Source organism: Chinchilla lanigera, unplaced genomic scaffold, assembly GCF_000276665.1.
Source record: "Chinchilla lanigera isolate Chin_1 unplaced genomic scaffold, ChiLan1.0 scaffold00144, whole genome shotgun sequence".
NCBI lineage: Eukaryota > Metazoa > Chordata > Mammalia > Rodentia > Chinchillidae > Chinchilla > Chinchilla lanigera.
In genome coordinates, this window is record NW_004955545.1 from 2,719,510 (window position 1) to 2,742,535 (window position 23,026).

General features: G+C 57.5%; 1 protein-coding gene across 1 annotated transcript; it reads left to right on the plus strand.

The window, feature by feature from the left end:
* Positions 1 to 4,270: 4,270 nt before the first annotated feature.
* Positions 4,271 to 19,825, plus strand: Bcan (brevican). The gene is made up of 14 exons (XM_005411692.2): positions 4,271 to 4,425; positions 8,437 to 8,529; positions 8,942 to 9,316; positions 9,822 to 9,996; positions 10,253 to 10,380; positions 10,810 to 11,103; positions 12,464 to 12,685; positions 13,221 to 13,832; positions 17,145 to 17,252; positions 17,733 to 17,891; positions 18,244 to 18,326; positions 18,606 to 18,750; positions 18,884 to 19,074; positions 19,350 to 19,825. The coding sequence occupies exons 2-14, from the start codon at positions 8,445 to 8,447 to the stop codon at positions 19,470 to 19,472; spliced, it is 2,700 nt and encodes an 899-aa protein (XP_005411749.1). The 5' UTR covers positions 4,271 to 4,425; positions 8,437 to 8,444; the 3' UTR covers positions 19,473 to 19,825.
* The last annotated feature ends 3,201 nt before the right edge of the window (positions 19,826 to 23,026 follow it).

A 23,026-nucleotide genomic window follows, 5' to 3' on the forward strand; every position in this document is an offset into this window, starting at 1 on the left:
CTTTTTGATTTAGTCTGCTCCAATTGAATTTTGTACTTTAATTATATAAAACATTTGCATAGTTCCAACATCAAAACAAGTTGCTTCTACCATCTTATATGGGGGAAAATGAAGCCCAGAGAGATGACTGTTTTGTGTTTTGTTTTGTTTGTTTGTTGAGACAAGGTCTCTCTATGTAGTGCAGTCTGGCCTTGAACTTACTATGTAGCCCAGGCTGGCCTCAAACTTGTGGTGATCTCCTGCCTCAGCCTCCCAAGTGCTGGGATTACAGGTATGCACCACCACACCTGGATCAATGTTATGTCTTATGTCTGGATGTTCCCCCAAAGGGGGGCTTATGTGGTCATAAATGGGTCTTTTCAGAGGTGGCTGGAACTAGGGTGCATGATACTGGGATTAAGGGTATGTGATTACTAGTCTGCTGATTGGTTTGGCATAGTTCTGGGTGTGGATAGTGGGAAGGCCCACCCTGGATGTGTGTGGCAGCACCCAATGGGCAGGTAACCTAGAAGGAATAAAAGGGAGAAGCAGGCTGCTGCTGCTGCATACTTTGCTGCTTTCCTACCCTCCTGCCTTCTGCCTGCCATAAACTGCTTCTCCTCTGTGATACCCTCTGCCATGGCGCCTTGCCTTGGAGCCAGCTGACTATGAACTGAAACCTCTACAAACTGTGAACCAAAATAAACCTTTCCTTCTTTAGCTTTGAGTGTTGGGTATTTTGTCTTAGCAATGAGAAAAGTAAGACAAGAACCCACCCTGGCATGGCTGAGGAGCAAATGTGTGGTCCTTCCCCACTGCAAGCAAGGAAAGGCCAGCAGTAGTCTTCTATTGGGACAGACTCTTCTTCAGAAGTAAGGTGCATGTGTTTGGAGCCCAGCCCTCCAGTTTCTTCACCTGTGTTTTGTGGAGCAGGCTGGGATTCCCTTGCTCCCCTTTGCAAGGGCCTGACTAGCTCAGAGGGACAGCAGATCTTGCTCAAGCAGCAGGCTCTCCCACAACATCATGCAGCCTACAGGTTCCTTCCCATCTCCCTGTCTCTATTCTCCCAAGCCCAGCCACTGTCAGAGACATTTTTGCCGTCCCCCCAGGCATGGGGTGGGGTCTAATGCTTCCTGGCCCATTCACAAGCTATGAAAGCCCCCTTTCTCTGGACACAGCTGTGCCAGTGCTCAGTGGTGCTCCCCTCTCAGTCCTGGTCCCATGTCCCCATGGCATAGGATCAAGGTGGTTGTGGGACATGTCACCCCCACCTCCTAACATGTCTAGGAGTCAGAAAGGACCGGCCTTGCCCTGGCCACTGTGGATGAGAGTCCGGGAGGACTGCCTGGGCTAGCCCTGGAGGGGGAATCAGGAGGCAGAACTGGGAGGAAGAGTCTGCTTCAGCTTGGGTCTTGGCCTCAGCCTGTACTGGGGGAAACGGGATGAATGGAAGCAGGAGACTGAGTGTTCTCCAGAGAGCTTGGAAAACTCCCCAGGGCCTGAGAGGCTGGGAGGCAGCCAGCGGGATGCACACGCAGGAGAGCAGAGCTGCCTGAGCTCCCCCTCCCTCCCTCTCTCCACCTCGGCTTTCTCTTCCCTGGGAGCAATGCCCTGGTGGAACTGGCCTGGAAGGCAGGATCTGTGTTCATACTTCTGCCAGTTCCGTCCTATGTGATCACCTGTTGTCCAGGAGACACATGAGGTTCCCAAGGACATTCAACTTCTGCTACTGAGATAGGAAGTTCCCTGTGAATCTGGCTTTCATCCTTCCTGCTTCTATGGGTTCCGTGTGCTTTCAGCCAGTGCCTGGGGTCCCTTTCTGAGATCCAGGTGGGCTGCCAGAGGGTGATCTTGTCCATGTCTTCAATGAGACAGTGAACAGAAATGGAGAAAAATCCTATAGCTACGGGTCAAAACGCAAGGCTCTGTGATTGTAAAGAAAGCCCCTGCTCAGCAGGTGCCAGGTCAAAGGGCAGATTAGAATTCAGTGCAAATTTTCCCAGTTGGAAATACTGGGGGGAAACTGTGGGGAGATGTTTCTGCCTTGAGAATCCCCCAGAAAAGGACTCTACTGCCAAATGATGAGCCCTCATCCCACTGCCAAGGGAGTGGTCCACAGGCTCCTACCAGGAGACCTGGTGCCTGTGTACCCATGTGTGGATGCCTGGCAAAGGAAAAGAAAACTAGGTTTTGCTGAGAACAAGCCATGGGCCGGTTCTTCCCCTGGCCCCCACTGGCAGCCCCTGTATGAAAGACAAGCCAGCTTCAGGGGAAATAAGCCAATGCGGACGGTGACTCGAGCTGGGCCTCAGCGCTGGACTCCAGAGGTCTCCCGTTCGGGCAGCAGCTCCTCTCACCATGTCTGCTGTCCCAGCAGGAGCCTGCCCTCCGAACAGACTGCCTGGCTCTTGTCCTCAGTCAGATGCTGCTGGTCCTGGTCAAGGTTGGACTCCCCCAGAACTCCAGAATGTGTGCCTGCACTTCAGGTCATGAGGGAAAGTGGCCAAGAAGGTCACTTTCTCTGACTTTCTGGTCACAGCCAGGCTTCCCCAAGGCAAGAACTGTGGTTGCATCTGAGCCACTGCTGGGATTGAATTTCAGCCACTCGGTTGCCTGGCCGAGCCCAGCTGGCCTGAAGCCTTACGGAGCCCTGTGGAGGTGGCCCCACAGGCCTGTGTGGGGGCAGGCAGGACACACAGCCATGCCGAGACTGTCCTCTTTTGCTCTGAGATGCAAGATCTGAGACAAGCAAAAGGGTGCTAGAGTCCCCAGCACTGCCCAGACCTGTCCTCATGGGTCTTCTGAGATCCTCTATCCAACAACGTGCTTGGGTCAGCAGTCCTAAGGCCTAGAACACTGCCTGGTCCATAGTTTGCATTGTTAATAGCTTTTAAATGAAATGAGTAGACTAAGGCCTCTGCCTCCCTGTCTCTCCCAGGTCCTTTCTCTGTTCCCTTCAGCCTTGCATCCCTGCCTAGGTCACTTGTCTTGTTAGGGATCTCATCTCACCCTGTCTTTCTGTTCTGTCCTACAGTAGAGGATCTCTCTAAAGCCTCTAAGACTTGAGACATTTTTTCTGAGCTTCTCAAAGCCTTTGGGAAGCAAGTCCACAGCCCAGGTAGTGGGGAGTGGGGAGTGAGGGTGTCCAGCAAGGAGCAGAATGGAATTCTCAGGAGGGACTTGGGGTGTTGGCCCGATGAAGAACAGGTGCCTGCTCCAGGCTACATTTGCATCTCAGGCACCCCATGGTATTTGCAGTGTTTGGGGAATGCTGCTGGAGATTGCGGGCATCGAAGCCCACCATAGCTACCCCTAGTGCCAGTGGCTGTGGTCCAGAAGAGTGATCCAGACGTCTAGCTGTCCCGTCCACAGTCCATGCCAGGGCTTTGCCTACAGTCCTAGGAGGGAGGGGAGAAGAGAGGAGAAAAAAGGAAAGAGCCTGGGAAAGCAGAGGCCGCGGGGCTGGGGCTGGGGGTGGCGGGTGTCATTGGTATTCCGGATGCAGAGGAGTCCCTGTCAGCTGGGCAGCACTCAGGGCCACCCCTGGCACCAGGCTGCACATTCAGCAGCCATAGCCCTGGCTGGGAGGCTCTCCGGGCTCCCAGCAACGCCTGCATTTTGCACATTGGCTTGCACGTCCTCTCACCGTGTCACCGCACCAGTGCCCCTAGAGAGCGCTTCGTTTTCTTTGCTTAACCCATGATTCTGCGGTCTAACCTCCATCCCTCCAGCTGCAAAGTCAGCTCCTCCTCCGTGCGGGGAGTGGGAGCACCACGGGAGACAAAATCCAATCAGAGCGTCCTCCAGGAAAGTGGCTGCAGCCGTGTGCAACTCATCCAAGCCTCCAAAAAAGAGCTCCTCTTTTGCATGGGGGATGGGGTGGGCAGTGTGTCGCTCTTTCCAGAAGCAAAGCCTCGGGTCCATCCGCCTTTCATCCTCTTCCTTCCTAAGTTCGAGACCCTCCTCCTCCTCTGTGACCAATGGGAAGTCCCTCCGGGTGTCTAACTTTCATCCCTCCAGCTGCAGCATCGTTCTCCAGCACTCCCTCCGGTCCCCACTGCCTCCCTTCCTACTCCAGGTCCTCGCTTCCCATCCCTGGAAGGATGTCCTACTTCGCTTGTCCTTGTCCTCTCCGCCGCCGCCGCCGGGAACCGACTCAGAGAAGGCAGCAGGTCCCGTGACCGTCCCGAGCCCCCCGTGTTCCCGGCCAGGGGGCGGGGAGGCAGGGGCAGGGCGGGGCGGGGCGGGGGAAGAAAGGGGGTTTTGTGCGGCGCCCGGCGGGCCGGCGCCCTCTTCCGCGCGCCCTGTGGCCGGGCCGGTCCTCGCGCCCGCGCAGTCTCCGCCGCAGTCTCGGCAGCGGCCGGGAGGAGCTGCAGACCCGAGGAGACCCCCGGAGCGGCGGCGAACTTCGCAGCTCCGCCTACGACCCCTGCGCTCACCGGGCAGGTGAGTGCCCGCACTGCCCGGCCACGGGGAGGGGAGCGGGAGCCGGGCCCTGCGGCAACCACGCAGCCACCTCCTTAGCCGGCCGCGGCCGCACGCGCACACTCACGCGCACACCCCGGTGCTGCCCGAGGCCTGGTCTGCAGCCCCCGCGGACTGGGAACGCCCCCTTGGTCCTCGCGTCTGCCCTGCTGCGTGCTCCAGTCCCCCTGGCAGCTGCCCGCGAGGATTTCCGACCTCGCCTCATGCAAGGTGGTGGCAGGGAGAGCAGCCCCGCAGGAGGAGCGCGGGGAGCCGTGCGACCCTTCCTCGGCCGCTCGCGCAGCCCTCACGCAGCCATAAGAGCCGAGGAGGGCAGCTGTGCCGGCCAGAGCTGGAACCCCAACTCTGCCACTTACTTGCTGTGTGACCTTGGGCTTGTTAGTTGACCTCCTTGAGCCTCAACTCCCCATCCCATAAAGAGGGAGAAACACAGGCGGTTTTTCTCAGCGGGAGGGTCAGCTGGAATTGGTCTGTGCAGGGCTGTGCAGGGCTGGGAACTTCCTCCCGGGGCAGTCCACACCCCCTTCCATCAGAGTAGCTCTGTCCCCACGGTTCTAAAAGGACCAAGCGATTGGCACCGGTTTTCTTTGCACCCTTATTATCTGCATCACTTAGATTTCAGCTAATGCCAGTCGGATCAGGGAACAGTGCCCACCAGAGACCCACCCACGGTGGTGCCAGGCCCGTGGTGTTATGGCTAGCCTAGCTGCTGAGAAGCCCATAGTCCACAGTTCAGATTTTATACCAGAAGGCGCTGAACAGCTCTGCTGGGGATGTTGTTCATAGTATTATTAGTTGTGCTTCCAATAAATAGCACTATTTATGGGATTGTTGCAATTATTCCTGCCAGCCCCAAGGCGTCCCTGGGACTGTGGGTTCTTGTTGGTCCCCCCCACCCCCCACGGGAGCTACTGAGCTCCCTGCTGAGCCTGGAGCTCAGGTCTTGCACAGCAAGCCTGGCACTGCCAGCTGGTAGGCACTAGGCATGGAGCTGGTGGGAGTTAGGGTGGGCACACATGGCCTGATCTTGACTCTCTGGGGACCAGATCTGAGAAGCTGTGAGGGAGATGGACAGGAATGATAATGTAACAGGAGGAAAGTTCCTGAAATGCTTGAGAAGATCAAGACAAGGGCAAGGATGCAGAGGCTGGAGCAGGATGCAGAGTTGGAGAGAGGGAAGGAGTGGGCAGGGGAAGGGTGCCTGCCTGGTACTGAGATCACAGCAGAGGCTCCGGGTGAATAAAAGGGAGAAGGAGGGCCAGGTGCCGCATGGCAGGCTGGGGCCCAGAGTCCCAGGTACCCCCTGCCAGGGGGTCTCCTCAGGGCCCCTCACTGTGCAGCAAGGACTGAGGCCCTGCATGACTATGGGGAGAGGAAAGAGCCACTCAGGGTCCCCTCATTCCCCTGTGGTCAGTGACCCCTGTTCTTAGAGGGACATGTGATGTCCTCCATGTTCCCTGGGTGGCTATGCCCTCACTGGTCCCCTGCTGTCAGAGCAGAAGTGAAAAGGTGGTGCGTGCGGGGTGTTGACCCAGAGGGGCTCGAGTTCCACGAGCTCCTGGGCAGCCTGTTGGGGAGCCAGGCTGGTGAGGGCTCCAGTGCCAACTCCTAACTTCCACCAGCTCTAGGGTCGGAGGGCACCAAGACTGGGCTCCGCCCCCGCTCAGATGCATGATGGCAAGTAGTCTCCCTCATACTGGCTGGTCATGCCAAGCCGTCTTCACTCCAGCAGACGACAGCAGACAACAGTCCTCTCAAGGGCTCCTTCCTGGAGCTGGTCTCAGGACCCTCTCATCTGGCCCTCGTCCTCCCTCTCAGACCAGAGCCAGGCCTAAGCATTGGCTCTGCACTCCTCCCCCAGCTCTGACCGGAACCAAGCGATGCTTACGCAGGGCATAGAGGGAAGTGGAGCGGGAGGCAGCAGAGCCTGGCCCAGGAGGACCTGCGAGAAGGGTTTCCCATCAGTTCAGGCTCTGGAAAGGGGGGCTACGTGTGAAACAGCCTGAGAGGGCAGGGGAGATGGATGTTGAACAACAGGCCCGGAGTGGGGTGGGTACTCAATGAGAAAAAGCTTGATCTATAGGAAGTCCTGTCTGTAGTCTAGCCTTCATTCCTCCTGCTGTATCACAGGCTTCTTCCATGGCAGACTGGCGCCCCCATATTCTTCTAACTGTATAGATGATGTTGGCAGTAGCTCTGCACCCTTCTTCTTCTTTTTTTTTTTTTTTCTCTTTTTGGTACCGGGAATTGAACTCAGGACCTTGGGCTTGCCAGGCAGGTGCTTGTACTGCTGAGCTATATCCCCAGCCCCTCTGCACCCTTCTATTCTGAGGGCATGCTGGCCTGGTGCCTGACCGGGCCTCGCTGGGGACCCAGAGTCAGCCCTACCCCTCTTTGGAGGGGGCATCAGTCTCCCTGCCTCAATGTCGCCCCACCTCTCTCATGAAAGTACAAGTATTTTGAGGTCTTGAGCAGACTGTTCTGGGTTCTAGAGCTTCTAATAACCAGAGGCAGGAGGGGGCGCCCCGGAGCCCAGGGCCTTCACAAAAGGTGAGGTGGGGGAGGGGCATCTGGATGGAGGCCAGCCTGGCAGAGACAGGGGCTTTGTCCCAGCTGGATTCTGAGCCAGGAGATCCGGTGGGAAAGCCCGTGTCAGGCAGAAAGGAATGGCTGGAGGAGGAAAGGAGGGGTAGCCAAGGAAGTGGGTGAGGAGGACCGGCCCGAAGAGAAGAGTTTCCTTATGAGCAATGGTGGGAGGAGATACGGACAAAATGGGCTGGGGACAAATTATGCATTGCCTGGTTTCAGTCTGGGGTCCTCCAGGAGGAGTCCAGTGTGTGTGGTGCCCAGGAAGGAAAGGACAGGCTGGCAAGGTTGGAGGGGTGACTATGGGAGAGGGGATCTCTGGACTCTAGGAAGGTGCCCAGCACTGGGAGAGCAGTGGAATCTCAATCGTCCCTGGATATCTGTAGGGCTTTGATTCTAGGAGTTCCAGTGGATGCCAAAACGTGCAGATGCTTAAGTCCCCTACATAAAATGGCGCAATATTTGCATAGAACCTGTATGCAGCCTTCTGTATGTTCTAAAGCATCTCTGAATTTTTTGTGTGTGTGTGTGCTGAGAATTGAATCAAGGTCCTTTCCACTGACCTGCATCCCCAGCCCACTTCTCTTCTTTTTCTTTTTTTCTCTCTCTCCTTCTTTCTCTCTCTCTCTCTTTCTTTCTTTCCTTCCTTCCTTCCTTCCTTCCTTCCTTCCTTCCTTCCTTCCTTCCCTCCTTCCTTCTCTTTCAATATTGGATCTCACTAAATCAATAAGTTGCCCAGGCTGGGCTTGAACATGTAATCCTCTTGCTTCAGCCTCTCAGAGTGCTGGGATTATAAGCATGTGCCACCACGCTTGCATTTCTAGTTGTACCCAATACAATGTAAATGGTATGTAAATAGCTGTTATACTGTTTAGGGAATAATAACTGAAAAGTCTGTACATGTCCAGTACAGATATAATCTTTCTCTAAATACTTTGATCTGCACTTGGTTGAATGCACAGATGTGGAACCCACTGATATTGGGTCCAACGGTACAACAGCACCCACCTTCACACTATAAGCATTTACTGACCTCCTACTGTGTGTCTCATGTTGTGCATTTGTAAGGGTTTTGGCTGATACAAGGCACTGTCAAAGCACATAACCTCATCCCAACTTCTGGAGTTGTATCTATAGTAGTCGGTAGCCCCTTCTACCCTGCCTCCACTAGGACCCTGGGGAAGAAAGAAAACACAGACCCGGAGAGGGTAAGGAACTTGCTTAGGTCACACAGTGAGTTGACAGAATGCAGGGTCTCAGCTTTGAGGAGGAATCCTTTGCCGGGAGACAGGGATCAGAAACCGTTCATGACAGGTGTGAGCCCATGCAGTGTGGTGGGTGGCAAGGAAGTCCTTGCTGAAGTCCAGCCTGGTCTTTCCTCCCCAGCCTGCAGTATGGCCCCACTGCTCCTGGCTTTGATAGTAGCCCTGGCCCTGACCCAGGTCCTTGAAGCTGACATCCTGGATGCGGACAGTTCGGGTAAGCAACGCCACCTGGTGTCAGGTGTCCTGGGTGTCCCTCCCGTGGGAGGTGTATCCTAGAGGGCCAGGCGGACAAGGAGGAGGGGAAGCTGGAGAGCTGGTGGACAGGGCAGGCCCGGGCAGGCCCTGGTGGGGGGGGCGGGGCAGGAGGCAGGCACAAGGCTGAGGAGAGGAGGGACCTGAAGGAGATTCAGGGGGGCCTGGGTGACCGGGAGGACAGGCTGGAGGACCAGGTGACCTGGGGGATGTGGGATGGGCCTGAGGATCCTGGGGAGGGCCCGAGAGGCTCAGGGGTGTGGGTCTGGAGGCCCTGGCTAGGCCTCGAGGACTCGGGCCCTGGGGCGTCTGGGGCCACATGGTGGGCGGGCACAAATGCAGCCCCTGCGCCCCGCGTCCCCGCCCACCCGCAGAGGACCGCGCCTTCCGCGTGCGCATCGCCGGGGCCCACGCCGCGCCCCTGCAGGGCGTGCTGGGCGGTGCCCTCACCATCCCGTGCCACGTCCATGCCCTGCGGCCGCGGGGCCGGGCTGCACCAGGGTCTCCGCGGGTCAAGTGGACTTTCTTGGCCGGCGGCCGCGAGGCCGAGGTGCTGGTGGCACGTGGGCTGCGCGTCAAGGTGAGCGAGGCCTACCGGTTCCGAGTGGCGCTTCCCGCCTACCCGGCCTCGCTCACGGATGTATCCCTGGTGCTGAGCGAGCTGCGGCCCAACGACTCGGGCATCTACCGCTGCGAGGTCCAGCATGGCATCGATGACAGCAGCGACGCAGTGGAGGTCAAGGTCAAGGGTGAGTGGAGGATAGAGAGAGGCTCCAGAAGGAGGGAGCATTTCTGTCCTGGGGAGCCCGTGGTCTGCGGGAGCCGAAGCAGCTGGACAAGTTGAAAAAAGAGTGAGGAGTGTTCATCTGGAATTCCAGCTACTCAGCCGGCTGAGGCAGAAGGTTCTCAAATTCAAGCCCAGCCTGGGCAACTTAGATCCTGTCTGAAAATAAAAATTTTAAAAGAGGCAGAGGATATAGCTCACAGACACAACCCTGAGGCTTTGACTTCAATCCCTAGCACACACACACACACACACACAGAGCAACAAAGACCTCCCCCCCCCCACACACACACACAAACCCCACCGAAACACCAGGTGAAAGCAATTCTACCTACATTCAAGTCCCTCATGTTGTGGCGTGAGCTCAACCACAGCCAACACTTTACCCTTTGGTACAGAGGTGTGACAGGAGGGAAAGGGAAGTCCTTGTGCTGGGTGGTCACAGCCTCAGAAGTCTTCTCTGCCTTCAGGGGTTGTTTTTCTCTACCGCGAGGGCTCTGCACGCTATGCTTTCTCCTTTGCCGGGGCCCAGGAAGCCTGTGCTCGTATAGGCGCCCGCATTGCCACACCTGAGCAGCTGTACGCTGCTTACCTTGGGGGCTACGAGCAGTGCGATGCTGGCTGGCTGTCCGACCAGACTGTGAGGTGGGTTGGGACCATGCACCCTGGGCTTCTGGCTGTCTCTGAAGTAGCTGTATCCTCTGGTCTGCCAGGGGATGCCTGCTGGGTGAGGAGGGATGCCCAGGGTCCCATCTCTGGTGAGGAGAGGGTCTGAGGCTGGGTGAGGCCCTGCCTGGGGGATGACAGCCGGGCTGCCAAGGGCAGTATGAGTCCCTAGGGCCAACATGGGGTGGCTCCCTGGGGAAGGCACTGGTACTGAGCCTTTATCTTCCCTCCCCAGGTATCCCATCCAAACCCCACGAGAGGCCTGTTACGGAGATATGGATGGCTTCCCTGGGGTCCGGAACTATGGAGTGGTGGACCCAGATGACCTCTATGATGTGTACTGCTATGCTGAGGACCTAAATGGTGATTGGGGGTGAGGGGTTGCCGAGGACAAAGCCCTTCTCTAGTACTCCATGTTCCTCCTGGGGCCTCCACTGGGCCTCACTGTCCCTTACAAGTTTATGGGAGGAAGCAGGGCTGAGGAGATAGTCAGTGTCCCTCTCTTCAAGCACTGTCATAGAGGCAAATTCATGACCAAAGCCTCGGATAAGTGGCAGGATGCCAAGTCTGAGTTCTATCTCTCCTGCTACCTGCTGTTCAGACTGTGCATGACTCTGCAGAATGAGGACATTGGGCCACAGTCCTCTGAGCTCTAATATTTATCCTGAGGTTCTGTCCAGATTCTGATCCTATAAGGTAGGGTCACTGCCCAGTGTCCTAGGTGAGGAGCCTGAGTCTCAGGGCGAAAGGGGCTACCAACTACCTGGTCATGGCCTCCTCTTCCCCACCCAGGAGAGCTGTTCCTAGGTGCTCCTCCAGACAAGCTGACATTGGAGGAGGCCCGGGAATACTGCCGGGAACGGGGTGCAGAGATCGCCACCACGGGCCAGCTGTACGCAGCCTGGGATGGCGGCCTGGACCGCTGCAGCCCCGGCTGGCTGGCCGATGGCAGTGTGCGTTACCCCATCGTCACACCCAGCCAGCGCTGTGGTGGGGGCCTGCCTGGCGTCAAGACGCTGTTCCTGTTCCCCAACCAGACGGGCTTCCCCAACAAGCACAGCCGCTTCAACGTCTATTGCTTCCGAGGTGAGCCCCTCCCTGCAGAGCAGCAGATCCCGCCCCAGCTCTGACCAGGTGCTCTGGGGCCCCTAGCATCTGCCTGAAGGTGGTGTCCACCTCCTCATCCAGGGTTCTAACTCTAGGCATGCCCCATGGCTTGGTCTCACTCAACGGTGTGGGCTCCAGGAGTGGTCACCTCTCTGCATGTTCTTTCCTGCCTGCCCAGTAGTCCATGCTGTGTCTTCACTGGGCTGCTGCAGAAGTGCCTGTTCCCCATCAGCTTATTGGCAGAGCAGTGACAACCTGACTTCCTCTGGATCCAGCGAGTGCCCTACTTGAGTTCTAGCTAACCAAATGCCCTTGAGAGGGTTCTGGAACCTACATCAGATCTTTAACCACCGTGTACTGATGGACAGACACAATTACCCCACGGGGAGCAGGACCTCAAGGACAAGGGCAAGCACGTTCTCCTGGAAGAAGTGGAAGGGGAGGGGAGGGAGCATAACTCTAGGGGGAGCAGGTGGAGGACAGGCAGCAGGTCCACGGGGCCAGCAGGTCTGGTATGGAACTAGGCTCTCTAGAGCAGGTGACCTGGCAGAGACACGCTGTCCTGTCTCGCCTGACCAAGCACAGACTGCTATCAGGCTTTCCTTAGCCCAGTCTCACCTTTGGTTCCTGGGCTGGCTGTAGAGGACAAGGCAATCCATCCTAACTTGGTATTTGGAAAGAGAAGATCCCCAAGAAGGTGACCTCTTCTTTTGCCCCAACACTGGGACCCGCAGGTGCCAACTGTCACAAGCTCTTCCCACACTTTGCCCTTCAGCTCCCCTGTGGGGATGGTACCTGTGTCCTTCCATGCCAAGAAGCTTGGGGTTACTGGGGTCCCTGGCATCTTGACCCAAGCCCAAGACTCCAAGGTGTTGAGGCCACTGCACCCACCCTTCAGCTTCTGTCCTCTACTCAAGGGAATAGCTCTCACCTGAACATTTCCTGACCCCTCTGTGGCAGAACTTCCCATTATACTATCTCCTAATTCTATTTAACTGTTCTTTACACAGAATCATTATAAGATACGCTTATTTGCTATCTGGAGTATAAATTTCCTTGAAGACAGAAAAGTTGCTATTTTATCCTGCCCTATATCCCCAATGCCCAAGAGAATTCTTGGCAGGACACATAATAGGCCTTTGGTTAACATTTGAGGAAGGGGTGGCAAAGTTCTAGGGTGCTCCCTGGGTCCCACTGGGTGTTCCACAGGGAAGCAGAGAGGGAACTGAGAGAATGCCAGGGTCTCCATCAGGCAAACCCAGACACCTCACACGGAGACCATGACCCAGGGGACCACCTGCCTAACCAGCCTCCCACAGGAATTTTCCTCCTGTTGCAGACTCTGCCCACCCTTCTGCCATCCCTGGGGCCTCCAACCCAGCCTCTGATGGGATAGACGCCATTGTCACAGTGACAGAGACCCTGGAGGAGCTGCAGCTGCCTCCAGAAGCTATGGAGAGTGAGTCCCGAGGAGCCATCTACTCCATCCCCATCATGGAAGATGGGGGAGATGGAAGCTCCACTCCCGAGGATGCAGCAGAGGCCCCCAGAACCCTCTTAGGTAACTCAGATCCCTTACCCTGGGGAGGTCACTGGAGAGAAGCTGAGGCTGAAGGGGCAGAGCCCAGGTGGACGCTGGGTTCACGGCTGGCATGATTCTGTTCTGTCTTGGAAGCTCAGTGGTGCTGGGCATCTCTCTCGTGCCTGTCCCAAATTTACTTTTCTAGTAAAGTCCACTCGCACATCTCTGGATCTGTCGATGCTTGGACTAAGAGGCTGCCCCCTGACAAGGAGAGTTGTCCTTTCCTTGGTCCTTCTCTGCCTTGCCCACCCAAACTAGACTAGAGGCAGACTAGGAGAAGAAGCAACAGCCATGTTTCCCAAGCCAAAGACAGCTCCCAGTGCTGCTGTCCAAACAGTGCCACTTAGGCTGCAGTCGTTCCAGTGTGGAGCAAAGACTGCTTCTGCCTAGGGTGGGCTCTTCCTTCTCCCTGGAGCTGCCTTTCCAGTACCCCAGCCTTTCTCCTCTTGCCTTCTTTCTTTCTGACCTCTGGAGGGTGCTGTCCCTGGTGCTGAACTCTTTGTGCTTTGCCCAGAATTCAAAACTCCGTCCATTGTACCACCCACGGGGTCCTCAGAAGAAGACGACAGGGCATTGGAGGAAGAATATACGGATGACGAAGAGACAGAGGAGGAGGAAGAGAAGGAGGAGGTGGAGGATGAGGACGTGTGGGCATGGCCCGGGGAACTCAGCAGCCCTGTCCCCACAGAAGAGTCAGAGGACTCACTCTCCCAGGCATCTTCAGTCCTGCAGCCGGGCACATCGTCGCCTCCTGATGGAGAGTCAGAAGCTCCCAGACCTCCAAGGGTCCGTGGGCCACCTACTGAGACTCTCCCCACTCCCAAAGAGGGGAGCCTAGCATCCCCATCGCCTTTCACTCCAGTTGGGGCGAGAGAGGAGGGGGAGGACACTGGGGGTCCTGAACTCTCTGGGGTCCCTCAAGGAGAAAGTGAGGAAGCAGGGAGCTCCGAGGATGCTCCAACCCTGTTTCCTGCCACACCAGCCTTTGAGGGTACCAGGGACCTGGAGGCCCCCTTGGAAGAGACCTCTGGACGAACTGCCCCAGCAGGGACTTCAGTGCAGGCCCCGCCCGTGCTGCCCACTGACAGTGCCAGCCGAGGTGGAGTGGCCGTGGCCCCCTCATCAGGTAACTCTGCCCAAGGCTCGGTCTTCCTGTCTGTGCTCCTCCTTGTCCTCCCTGTACAGTTCTGGGCCACCTGACTTGGAGTCCTTTACTCCGCTGTTACCCGAGACTCCTGTCCTCTGCCCTCACTCTCCTACTTGTCTCTGCCTGTGGGTCTCCAGGCTTGGATTCTCACCTGTGGCTTCGTCCCAGCTCTCTGTTCCTCACTCTGTGACTCCAGCCCCACCACTGGCCACCTGTGTGTGACCTTTGTGGCCCACTGACCCCACAGTGTCCCCATGCCTCTTCAGGGCGGCCTCGTCACCTGCTGCTCTCTGAGGCCAGGCACATCTCCTCCACCCCGTGTGCTGTCTCCTTCAGCCCCCTCCCACTGGCCTGTCTCAGGGAAGCCTGGGAGTCTATCCCCGCCCCTTGACCTCTGGGGTTCAGGAGAACCCTCACCCCACACAGCCTTAAACCTCTACTTCTGTGAAGTATTTTTTTGATTGTTTCATGGAAAACAAGCCTTGGAAATAAATGTCTATTAAACCGCTTTGTAACCAAACTCTGGCAACTCTGTCTCCATCTCCGCTGTCTGCCTTCTCACTCCTTGGTCTGTGTTCTGGGCAGATCTCTGGCACTTTGCTCTGGCTCCATGTCTCTCCCCCTTTCTCTGTACCCCTCTTCTTTTTTCTTCTTCAGCCTGCACCAGTCCTAACAGCCCTTACTGACTCCCGGCCTCTCCCAGACCTGCCCTTGCTCCCCCCTGCCTGCAGAGCTCCCACACACGACTGTGCACACTGCCCCAGGAAGGCCCTGTCAGTCTGCCTGTGGGACACTGCCTGGGAGTGCAGCTCTGTGCTCCTGATGAGGAGAAACCCACAGAGCTGGAAGGGGGCTATGTGCTTATACATTGATTTCTGACCCACCTTGATGGCTCCTGTACAGAGTAGCGACTCGGAAAGTTTCTCAGCAGTCATTTCCCTGGCATCCAGGAGCCCTAGCTCCTCATCCTAGTGGGGGACAATGTCTAACTCTTGCCCACTATCCACACCTCTCCTCACTAACCCCTGCACTAATGACCACTCCAGGCAGAAAGGTTTCACCCTCCCCAGACCTGAAAGGTCTGTCTCTAATGCTGGAGAAGATGCAAATGAGGGGGTGAAAGAGACTGTGGAGGAGGAGGACTAGTTAGGTTCTGGGATCTAAGAGAAGCCTACCTACTCACAGAAAGCCCTGACTCCCAGTAGAGGCCCCTGGAGAAGGTTAGGATCATCCCAGCCCCAGCCCGTCTCTCTGAGATGGTCCACAGTGGGCTGGGGGTCCCTGTATCACACCATGGCTCACCCATTTCTCCTGTGGCTCTGCACCGAGCTGGCCTTGAAGTTCAGCATGGCAAGGGGTGAGGAAGGGGCTGGTGGGGACAGCTGTCCTTCTGGAGGTCTCTGCAGGGTCTTAATTACCCACCCTAGGGGAGGAGCTAGAGGCTCCCTGGCCTGCTACTCCATCAGGAGAGAAGGAAAAGCCCAAAGACAGGAAGGGAGGAAGATAAAATGGTTCCCCAAGAAGAGTCCCTTCACCCTACTCTGCCCGCCCTGGAGTCTGGTCCACAGCCAAGGATGAGACCTACAGCGTGGGCTTGGGGGAGACAAATGAGTTTGAGGGTCTTTATCCCCCAGGCTTGGAGGGCTGGACAGGAAGGACAGTGGGGACAAGAGGAAGCAGGGGAATGTGAAATGGAGGGCTCAGGGCCCTGCTCACCACTGGGCCTAGTTCTTGGTTAAATGAAACATGGGGTGGGGGAGCACTACCTGCTGGGGAGACACTATTGGCCAGGGGAGAAGACAAAGTGAGTGGAAAAGCTAATTCATTTTACCCCAATGGTGAGGTCATCCGGGAGAAATTCTGTGAATCAACTCCAGCTTCTCCCCCCCCTGCTCGCGGATCCCCACCAGGCAGTGGGACTTGCAACCAGGCCAGCGTGAAGCACTGTGAGCCTTGGCCTTGGTTCCAGGGGAAGAGGGTGAGGCCCAAAGAGTCATGCCTGGGGGTGATTTTCCTCCCATTATGTCTGAGAGCCCTGACCGCCCTGTGGTCTGTGGAGCCATCTCTCCCTGGATCAGAATGGAAGAATGGAAGGTGACAGCTCCTCTAGCACCCAGGCAGAGCCTAAGAGAAGCCACCTCCCACCAAAGGGTCTAGAGAAAGTCCACAGAAGGCAGGGGGCCTAGCCAGTTGAGCCGAACACAGACAACAGACTGCAGGCCTGGAGCAGGAGTAGTCTCCGAGAATCGCCTGGAGGACAGAGCAGGAGCAAGTGAGGTGGAGTCCAACTAGAGGACCTACCACAGGCCCAAAGCGGGGTGTGGAGAAGCCAGTTAATAACAAAGAGTCTGTGAGACACAAAGCAAGGCAAGCCAGGCACGGCAGCACACGCTCATAATCCCAGCTGTTCATGAGGCTGAAGAAGGAGGATCACAAGTTCAAAGCCAGCCTGGGCAATGTAGCGAGGCACGATACAGCTCAGTGGCAGAACACTTGCTTAGCATGCACAATGCCCTGGGCTCGATGCTCAGTGCCAAAAAAGAAAAGAAAAAGTGTGTATGAGGGGCCAATGAGGTGGGTGGTGTTGTATGAAGGCTGTGTGTGGCCGGCCAGCCAGCGCTGTGGGACAGTGGTGAGGGAGAGGGGACAGGGCACAGAGCAAGGAACTCTGGCTTGTTCTCCACTAACTTCTGTGCTGGCTGACTCTGCCAGTGGGCGGGACCACATCAGAGGCCAGAGCAAGCAAGGGGCCACACCCATTGTTGCTATAGCAACTCTCTTCTCTGTCCTCCAATGCCCCCTGTTCACTTAGACTGTACAAGACTGAGCTAGGACCTGGCACAAAAGACAAGGGAAGGGCCAAGGATGTAGCCCTCAGAGGCACAGCACCTGCCTAGCCAGTGCAAGGTCCTGAGTTCGATTCCCAGTACAAAAAAAAAAGCAAGGGGGTAGGACTGAACTCCAGACCTGCCCTGTATCACAGAGAAGCCAGCAGCTAGACAGGAGTTTGGTCTCATCATAGCTCAGTGTCTTTGTTAGTGCCACCTCCCTTCCGCTTCTGTTGGACTGGGCCCCCACTGGTGGCCCTGACAGTGGCCTGCACGGGGCTGAGCCAAGGGTGAGTGGGGGTGGAGGCTGGGGAGAGACCCAGAACTCAGGGCGGGGCTGTGGCCAGTGGCAGGTTCTCAGGAGGACAGGGAGTCAGGGCTGGGCCCCTCTGAGCCTTCCCTGGAGGGTGCAGGCTGCAGAGCCAGGGTCCCTGCTCTCTCGCTCACTTCTCTCCTCCCTCAGGTGACTGCGTCCCCAGCCCCTGCCACAATGGTGGGACGTGCTTGGAGGAGGAAGAGGGGATCCGCTGCCTGTGTTTGCCTGGCTATGGGGGAGACCTGTGCGATGTTGGTGAGTCTGTTAAGGGGCTTGGGGGCAGATTTGAAGCTTGGACCCTGCCCTGATATACTAGTTACTGGTGGGAGGTAGGGACACGGACATTGGTTTTGGGTTGTCATGAATGAATCCCAAGTTTAGGCAAGTTACACAGCTCCCCCGAGCCCTGACCCTCATGTCCTGTCTGTCACACAGGGCCAGAATGCCTCTTAGAGGAGGGCATTCTGGCCTCCAGTAGGAAGTCAATACATGCAGCCTTGCTGCAGGGCAAGGAGGAGGGCACAGCTCTTCTCCCGATGGGGGTGGTAGCCACCCAGACCCCCACCCTACCCGGTTCTGGCACTCAGAAGAGGCATTGTGGTGAGTCCCTCAGCTCCGCAGCGCAGCCCCCTGCCCCGCAGTCCCGATCCCCTGACCTGCGGGATGGGAGGAAGCCAGAACCTTCCCAGGAGGTCCCCAGGCTCTCCGGCCTGAGATCCCGCCCACTGTACCCAGGACTCCGCTCCTGCAGCCCGGGCTGGGACGCCTTCCAGGGCGCCTGCTATAGGCACTTCGCGACGCGCCGCAGCTGGGAGGAAGCGGAGAGCCAGTGCCGGCGGCTCGGCGCGCACCTGGCCAGCGTGGGAACGCCCGAGGAGCAGGCCTTCATCAACAGTGCGCCCCGACCACCCCGCCTCCCCCCAGCCCACGAGGCTCGAAGTGGGGTGGGGTGGCCTCAGCTCCAGGGGGTGGCCGGTCCTCCCAGCCTCCCTGCGCCCCCCGTCGTCAGAAGGATCGGCTCTTTCCCGCCCCTTTCCTGCCCTCTCCCCCACCCGCGCCCGGGCCTCCGTGTGCAGAGGTTGGAGGGTGCGGCGGGAGATGTGGGAGGGCTGGGGGGACCGCGAGCCCGGGATGCTTGAGGCCTGGTTCCAGCCCTAGCAGGATCCGCGGTTTCCGTCCCCGGGAACGGCCGCCCCCTACTGGTAACAGCGCTCACTGCGCGCTTCTCCTCGCCTTGGTTCCCCAGATCGCTACCGGGAGTACCAGTGGATCGGGCTCAACGACAGAACCATCGAAGGCGACTTCCTGTGGTCGGACGGAGTTCCTCTGGTGAGGGGCCCTGCTCCCACTGGCAGGGACCCCTGTCCTCTTTCCCTTTCCCAGGCCTTGTCCTTGCTCTCCCAGGGCCTCTCCTGCCTCCCTGTCCTCTTTTCTAAGCCTCCCGCCCTCTGCCCCCCAAACCTCAACCCTCTCATTTCCCTTTCTTAAGTGTCCGCAAACCCGGACCCCCAGCCTTCCCTGTGTGGGGTCCGTCTCAGCCCTTCCCAGGTCCCCCAGCCCATCCCCCAGGGTTAGTTTTGGGGCTCCTCACCACCTCCACCTCCCCAGCTCTACGAGAACTGGAACCCTGGGCAGCCTGACAGCTACTTCCTGTCTGGAGAGAACTGCGTGGTCATGGTGTGGCACGACCAGGGACAGTGGAGCGATGTCCCCTGCAACTACCACCTGTCCTACACCTGCAAGATGGGGCTAGGTGAGGAGGGGGTGAGGCCACTCAGAGTCCCTGGTCTCTTGTAAGGCCATTGCCAGTCCTCTCCTCCCCATCAAAATTCTGGGAGCCGTCATCGCAGTGCCAGGCTCCCAGTCCCTAACTGTGTCCCCTGCAGTGTCCTGCGGGCCCCCGCCGGAGCTGCCGCTGGCTCAAGTGTTCGGCAGCCCGCGGCAGCGCTATGAGGTGGATACTGTGCTTCGGTACCGGTGCCGCGAAGGGCTGGTCCAGCGTAACCTGCCACTGATCCGCTGCCGGGAGGACGGGAATTGGGAGTCTCCTCGGATCTCCTGCGTGCCCCGAAGGCCTGTGAGTGCAAGGAGGAGGCTCTGCTGGTCACTGGCAATGCCCTGGAGTGACCCGTGCCCCTCTAAGGGAAAGAGAAGGAGGGCGGTGCCTGCGAGTCCCCTGACAGCTGCTGTCTGAGAACATGGAGTCACATCCAGGCTCTTAAAAGGCTGAGTCAGGGCGGGCGGTTGCCTGAAGCCAGGAGTCAGGGAGCAGGGACACCAGAGGGCGAGCTCTGAGAACACACAAAAGAAAAAGATCCCAGCAAAGGAAGTGAGTGTGTGTGTCTTCCCCAGGCCCGCGCTCTGCGCCCAGCAAAGACCCCAGAAGAACACCAGGAAAGGCTACAGGGCCGCTGGAAGGCGTTGCTGACCCCTCCTTCTGGCCCTACTCCCGGCCTCCGGGGAACAAGGCCTTGAACACTGCTGTCCCGGGACTGCCCTCTGCCCCCGATCCCTCGCTCCTGTCGCCTTGGAACTAGAGGAAGTGGCAGCATGAGAGGCAAAGGGCCGCCTGAGTCTGTGCCTGACCCTGCTACTGGGAACCCTGCCAGCCTGGCCCAGGCCCTCTTCCCGCTACCCTGGGCCTCAGGTTTTCCCTCGGGGTAACACGTGAGCCCTTAGGTGTCTCACCTACCTTCTTCCCACCAGCCATCCTGCCCACTCTTTCTCTAGGGGGTACTGTGTCCATTCATTCCTGATACTCAGAGAAAGGGTTTGCAGGATGGAGTACCAGTAACATCATCAGGAAATAAAGATGTGCTTGACCAGGACAAGTTTGGTGTGCACGCGTGCGCGCGCGCGCGCGCGCGCGCGCGTGTGTGTGTGTGTGTGTGTGTGTGTGTGTGTGAGAGAGAGAGAGAGAGAGAGAGAGAGAGAGAAATACCTGTAGCTGGGCATGGTGGTACACTCCTGTAATCTTATAATCTCAGCAATCTGGGAGGCTGAGGCAGAAGGATTACAAGTTTGAGCCCAGCCTGGGGCAACTTATCGAGACCCTGTCTCAAAATAAAAGAGCTGGGGATGTAGTTCACCGTGAAGGACCTGGGTTCAATCCCCAGTACCAAGGGAGGGGACAGGAAGAGGGGAGACAGAAGTGTGAAACGGCAGGGTCTCTTAGGATAAACACAGCTTCTGTGTTTATAGCTTCTAAAGATCAAAGAAACCCCTAAGGTGTCAGGGGATAAAAGTGCCCAGCACGGAGGAGCTGCCCAGTACACAGCCATGGAATAAAGGAACCATGGAACTGGGACAGCGGGAGGGGCAGGGTGTCAGGTAGTTAGGATGTGACAGAGTGCCCAAAGCAGAGGAGTTCGGGGTGTTGGGTTCCACAGAGGAAGGCAGAGAAGGGGCGCCTTGAGTGCCAGTTCTGAGCTCCCGGTGGGGAGAGCCTCTACGGAGTGTGAGGGTGAAGGAAGGCAGGAAGGAACCGCGGCCATGTTCCAGATAACCTGTGAGTCTCACGGTGTGGCCACCAGAGGGCGCTGTGGGTGCAGGGCATAGCTCTGGAGAAAGATACGTGCGTGTGCGTGCGAAGACCCGGGCGGGAATGCAGCCTGAGGAGACCGCTAGGGGGCGCCGCGGCCTTTCTTTCTGACGCCCCTGGGCGTGAAGGAGGTAAGACTTCCGGCCAGACTAAGCTGGCCAGGACTTGTGAGTCAGCGGAGACTGATGGTGAGGTCACTGAGGATGGAGAGAGAATGCTCCAGTATGTGTGCATGAAGCCGCACAGTGCAGAATTGTGCCTTCGGTACAGTGTGTCACAAGGGTGCGGTCTGCCCTCTTGACAGGTGACAGATGGACACACGGGGAGATCATCTGGCTTGGCCATACAGTCTCAGTCGCACACACATGCGCACACTGTCATGTGCCCATACACACCTCTGTGAATGCCCAGTTCTGACACATCCACCCACAAGGGCAATCGTATGTGTGAGAAGAGAGAGAGATGCAGATAGACAGACAGACAGACCAGGGATTGAACCCAGGGCTAGATCTCTGGCCCGTTTTTACTTTTGTATTTACTTTGAGACAGGGTCTCACCAACTTTCTAACTTGCCCAGGATGAGCTCAAACTTGGAATCCTCCTGCCTCAGCCTTCCAGAGTGCTGAGATTACAGATGCACACCACCAACTCAGTTCCACACAGGCAATTCTTTGTTTTTGTTGTCTTTTGTTTTGAGACAAGGTCTCAGTTGTGTAGCCCAAGCTGTCTTTGAACTCATGGCGCTCTTCCTGTCTCAGTCTCCCAAGTGCTGCGGTGACAGGCGCCTCCAAGCCAGGCACACATGGGCAATTCTTATTCCTTATTTCTTTTCCTAAAAGTCGGTAAAACCAAGAGGCAGGGACACAGAGGGGAAAAGGCTGAGAAATGTGGAGACCTAGAGACAGTGAGGAAGGACTGACAGAAACAGGTTCAGGACAAGTGCTTGCTGGGGGCAGTGCATGGGGCTCTCCTGGGCCATCCCTACCCAGCTCCTAGCCTTCCCCACCCTATGTGTAAATCCCAAACAGCTGGTCTCTGAGATTCCAGCACTAACCTCCCAGACCCACCAACCACATTCATCCCTCACCCGGGGCTCACCTGTCCTGTCCCATTCCTGTCCCCGCTCCAGCCAAGCATGGTTTGGGATTGGGTTTCTTAGGAGATACAGGCAAGAGGATGGTGCTGGGGCCGGGGAGACCCCACTTTATCCTCTGATCGCCCACTGTGTATTTTTAGGGAGGTCAAGACACTTAGCTGGAATTGTGAGTGGATGAAGACCCAGGGGCCTTGGAAGGTGGGACCTGAAGAGAAGGCTGGGGAGCAGGCAGTGTCTGCCTTTAGGGTCCTCGCAGGTGTGGGCTGTGTTTGTTGCCATGCTGGGGATTGAACCCAGGCCCTTGTGCATCAGGCCCTGCTTCACCCTGGAGCCACATCCCAGCTCTAGGGGGAGTTTAGGCAGCAGGTTGGGCTCCCCGAGTCCCTGCTTGTGAGCTGGGAAGGGCTTTGATTTCTCTGCCTCCCACCAAGGCACTGTCTCTGAATCACCCCCAGGCTAGGGTCCCCCATCTTCTCATCTGCTGGCAAGGAGAGTTCCAGAGGTAGATGAAGGGCCTAAACTGGAATCTGCACCCCTCCCCACACCTGCTGGGCTGCTTTGGCAGGAAACGGAAGCCTTCTTCCGGCTTTGTTGGACTTCCTGGGGAAAGGGGAGCTGGTCCAGGGATGACTCAGCAGTGCCCTGCACCAAATCCAAGCCCTGGCCCTGCCTGCATGTGTGTGCGTGCGTGGGTGTGCATGTGTGCTGCGTGTGTATGCCCATGCATGTGTGTGTGTCCTACTTACCCCCCAGGCCACAGCACAGATCTGACCACGCGCCCACTCTGCCGGTTCCTGGAAGTGAGGATGTGTTCAGCTCTCAGACACCTTCCCACAGGTCCAAAGTGGGGTCTCCCTGCAGGATGTCCTGTTCCCTGGGGACGAGGGCGGTGGGAGCGTGTACGGGCATATGTGTGGAGAGAGAAGACCCGGCAGGGCTGGGAGGCAGAGGCTTGAATATTTGCCATGGGCCTGGAGATGGCCTTCCAGAGATTCCCCAACCGACAACACTCCCCTCCCCAGGCTGCTCTGACCCACACCCACTCCCCATTCCTCCCCTACACCCCTAAATCCCACAGCACTACCCCGAACTCACTGGGGCCTTTGTCCCAGCCCCGAGGCCCTGACGGTGGGCCTGTCCCCCGCACTGAGAGAGAAAGGCCCCCATTGTCCTGGCTGCCCGCCACCATGACACAGCAGCTCCCAAAGACTCTCAAAAATGCTCGGCCTGTCTGACCCCACGGGCAGGAAGACTTTCCGGGGGCGGCAGTCAGACCCCCGCCTGAGCGAGGCCTTGGGTGGCTCTCCCAGCTTGCAAGCGTCCCGGTCCTTCCTGAGGCCTCCTGCCGCAAAGCAGCCAACTTCCTCGTGGGCAGGGAGAACTGACAGCCGC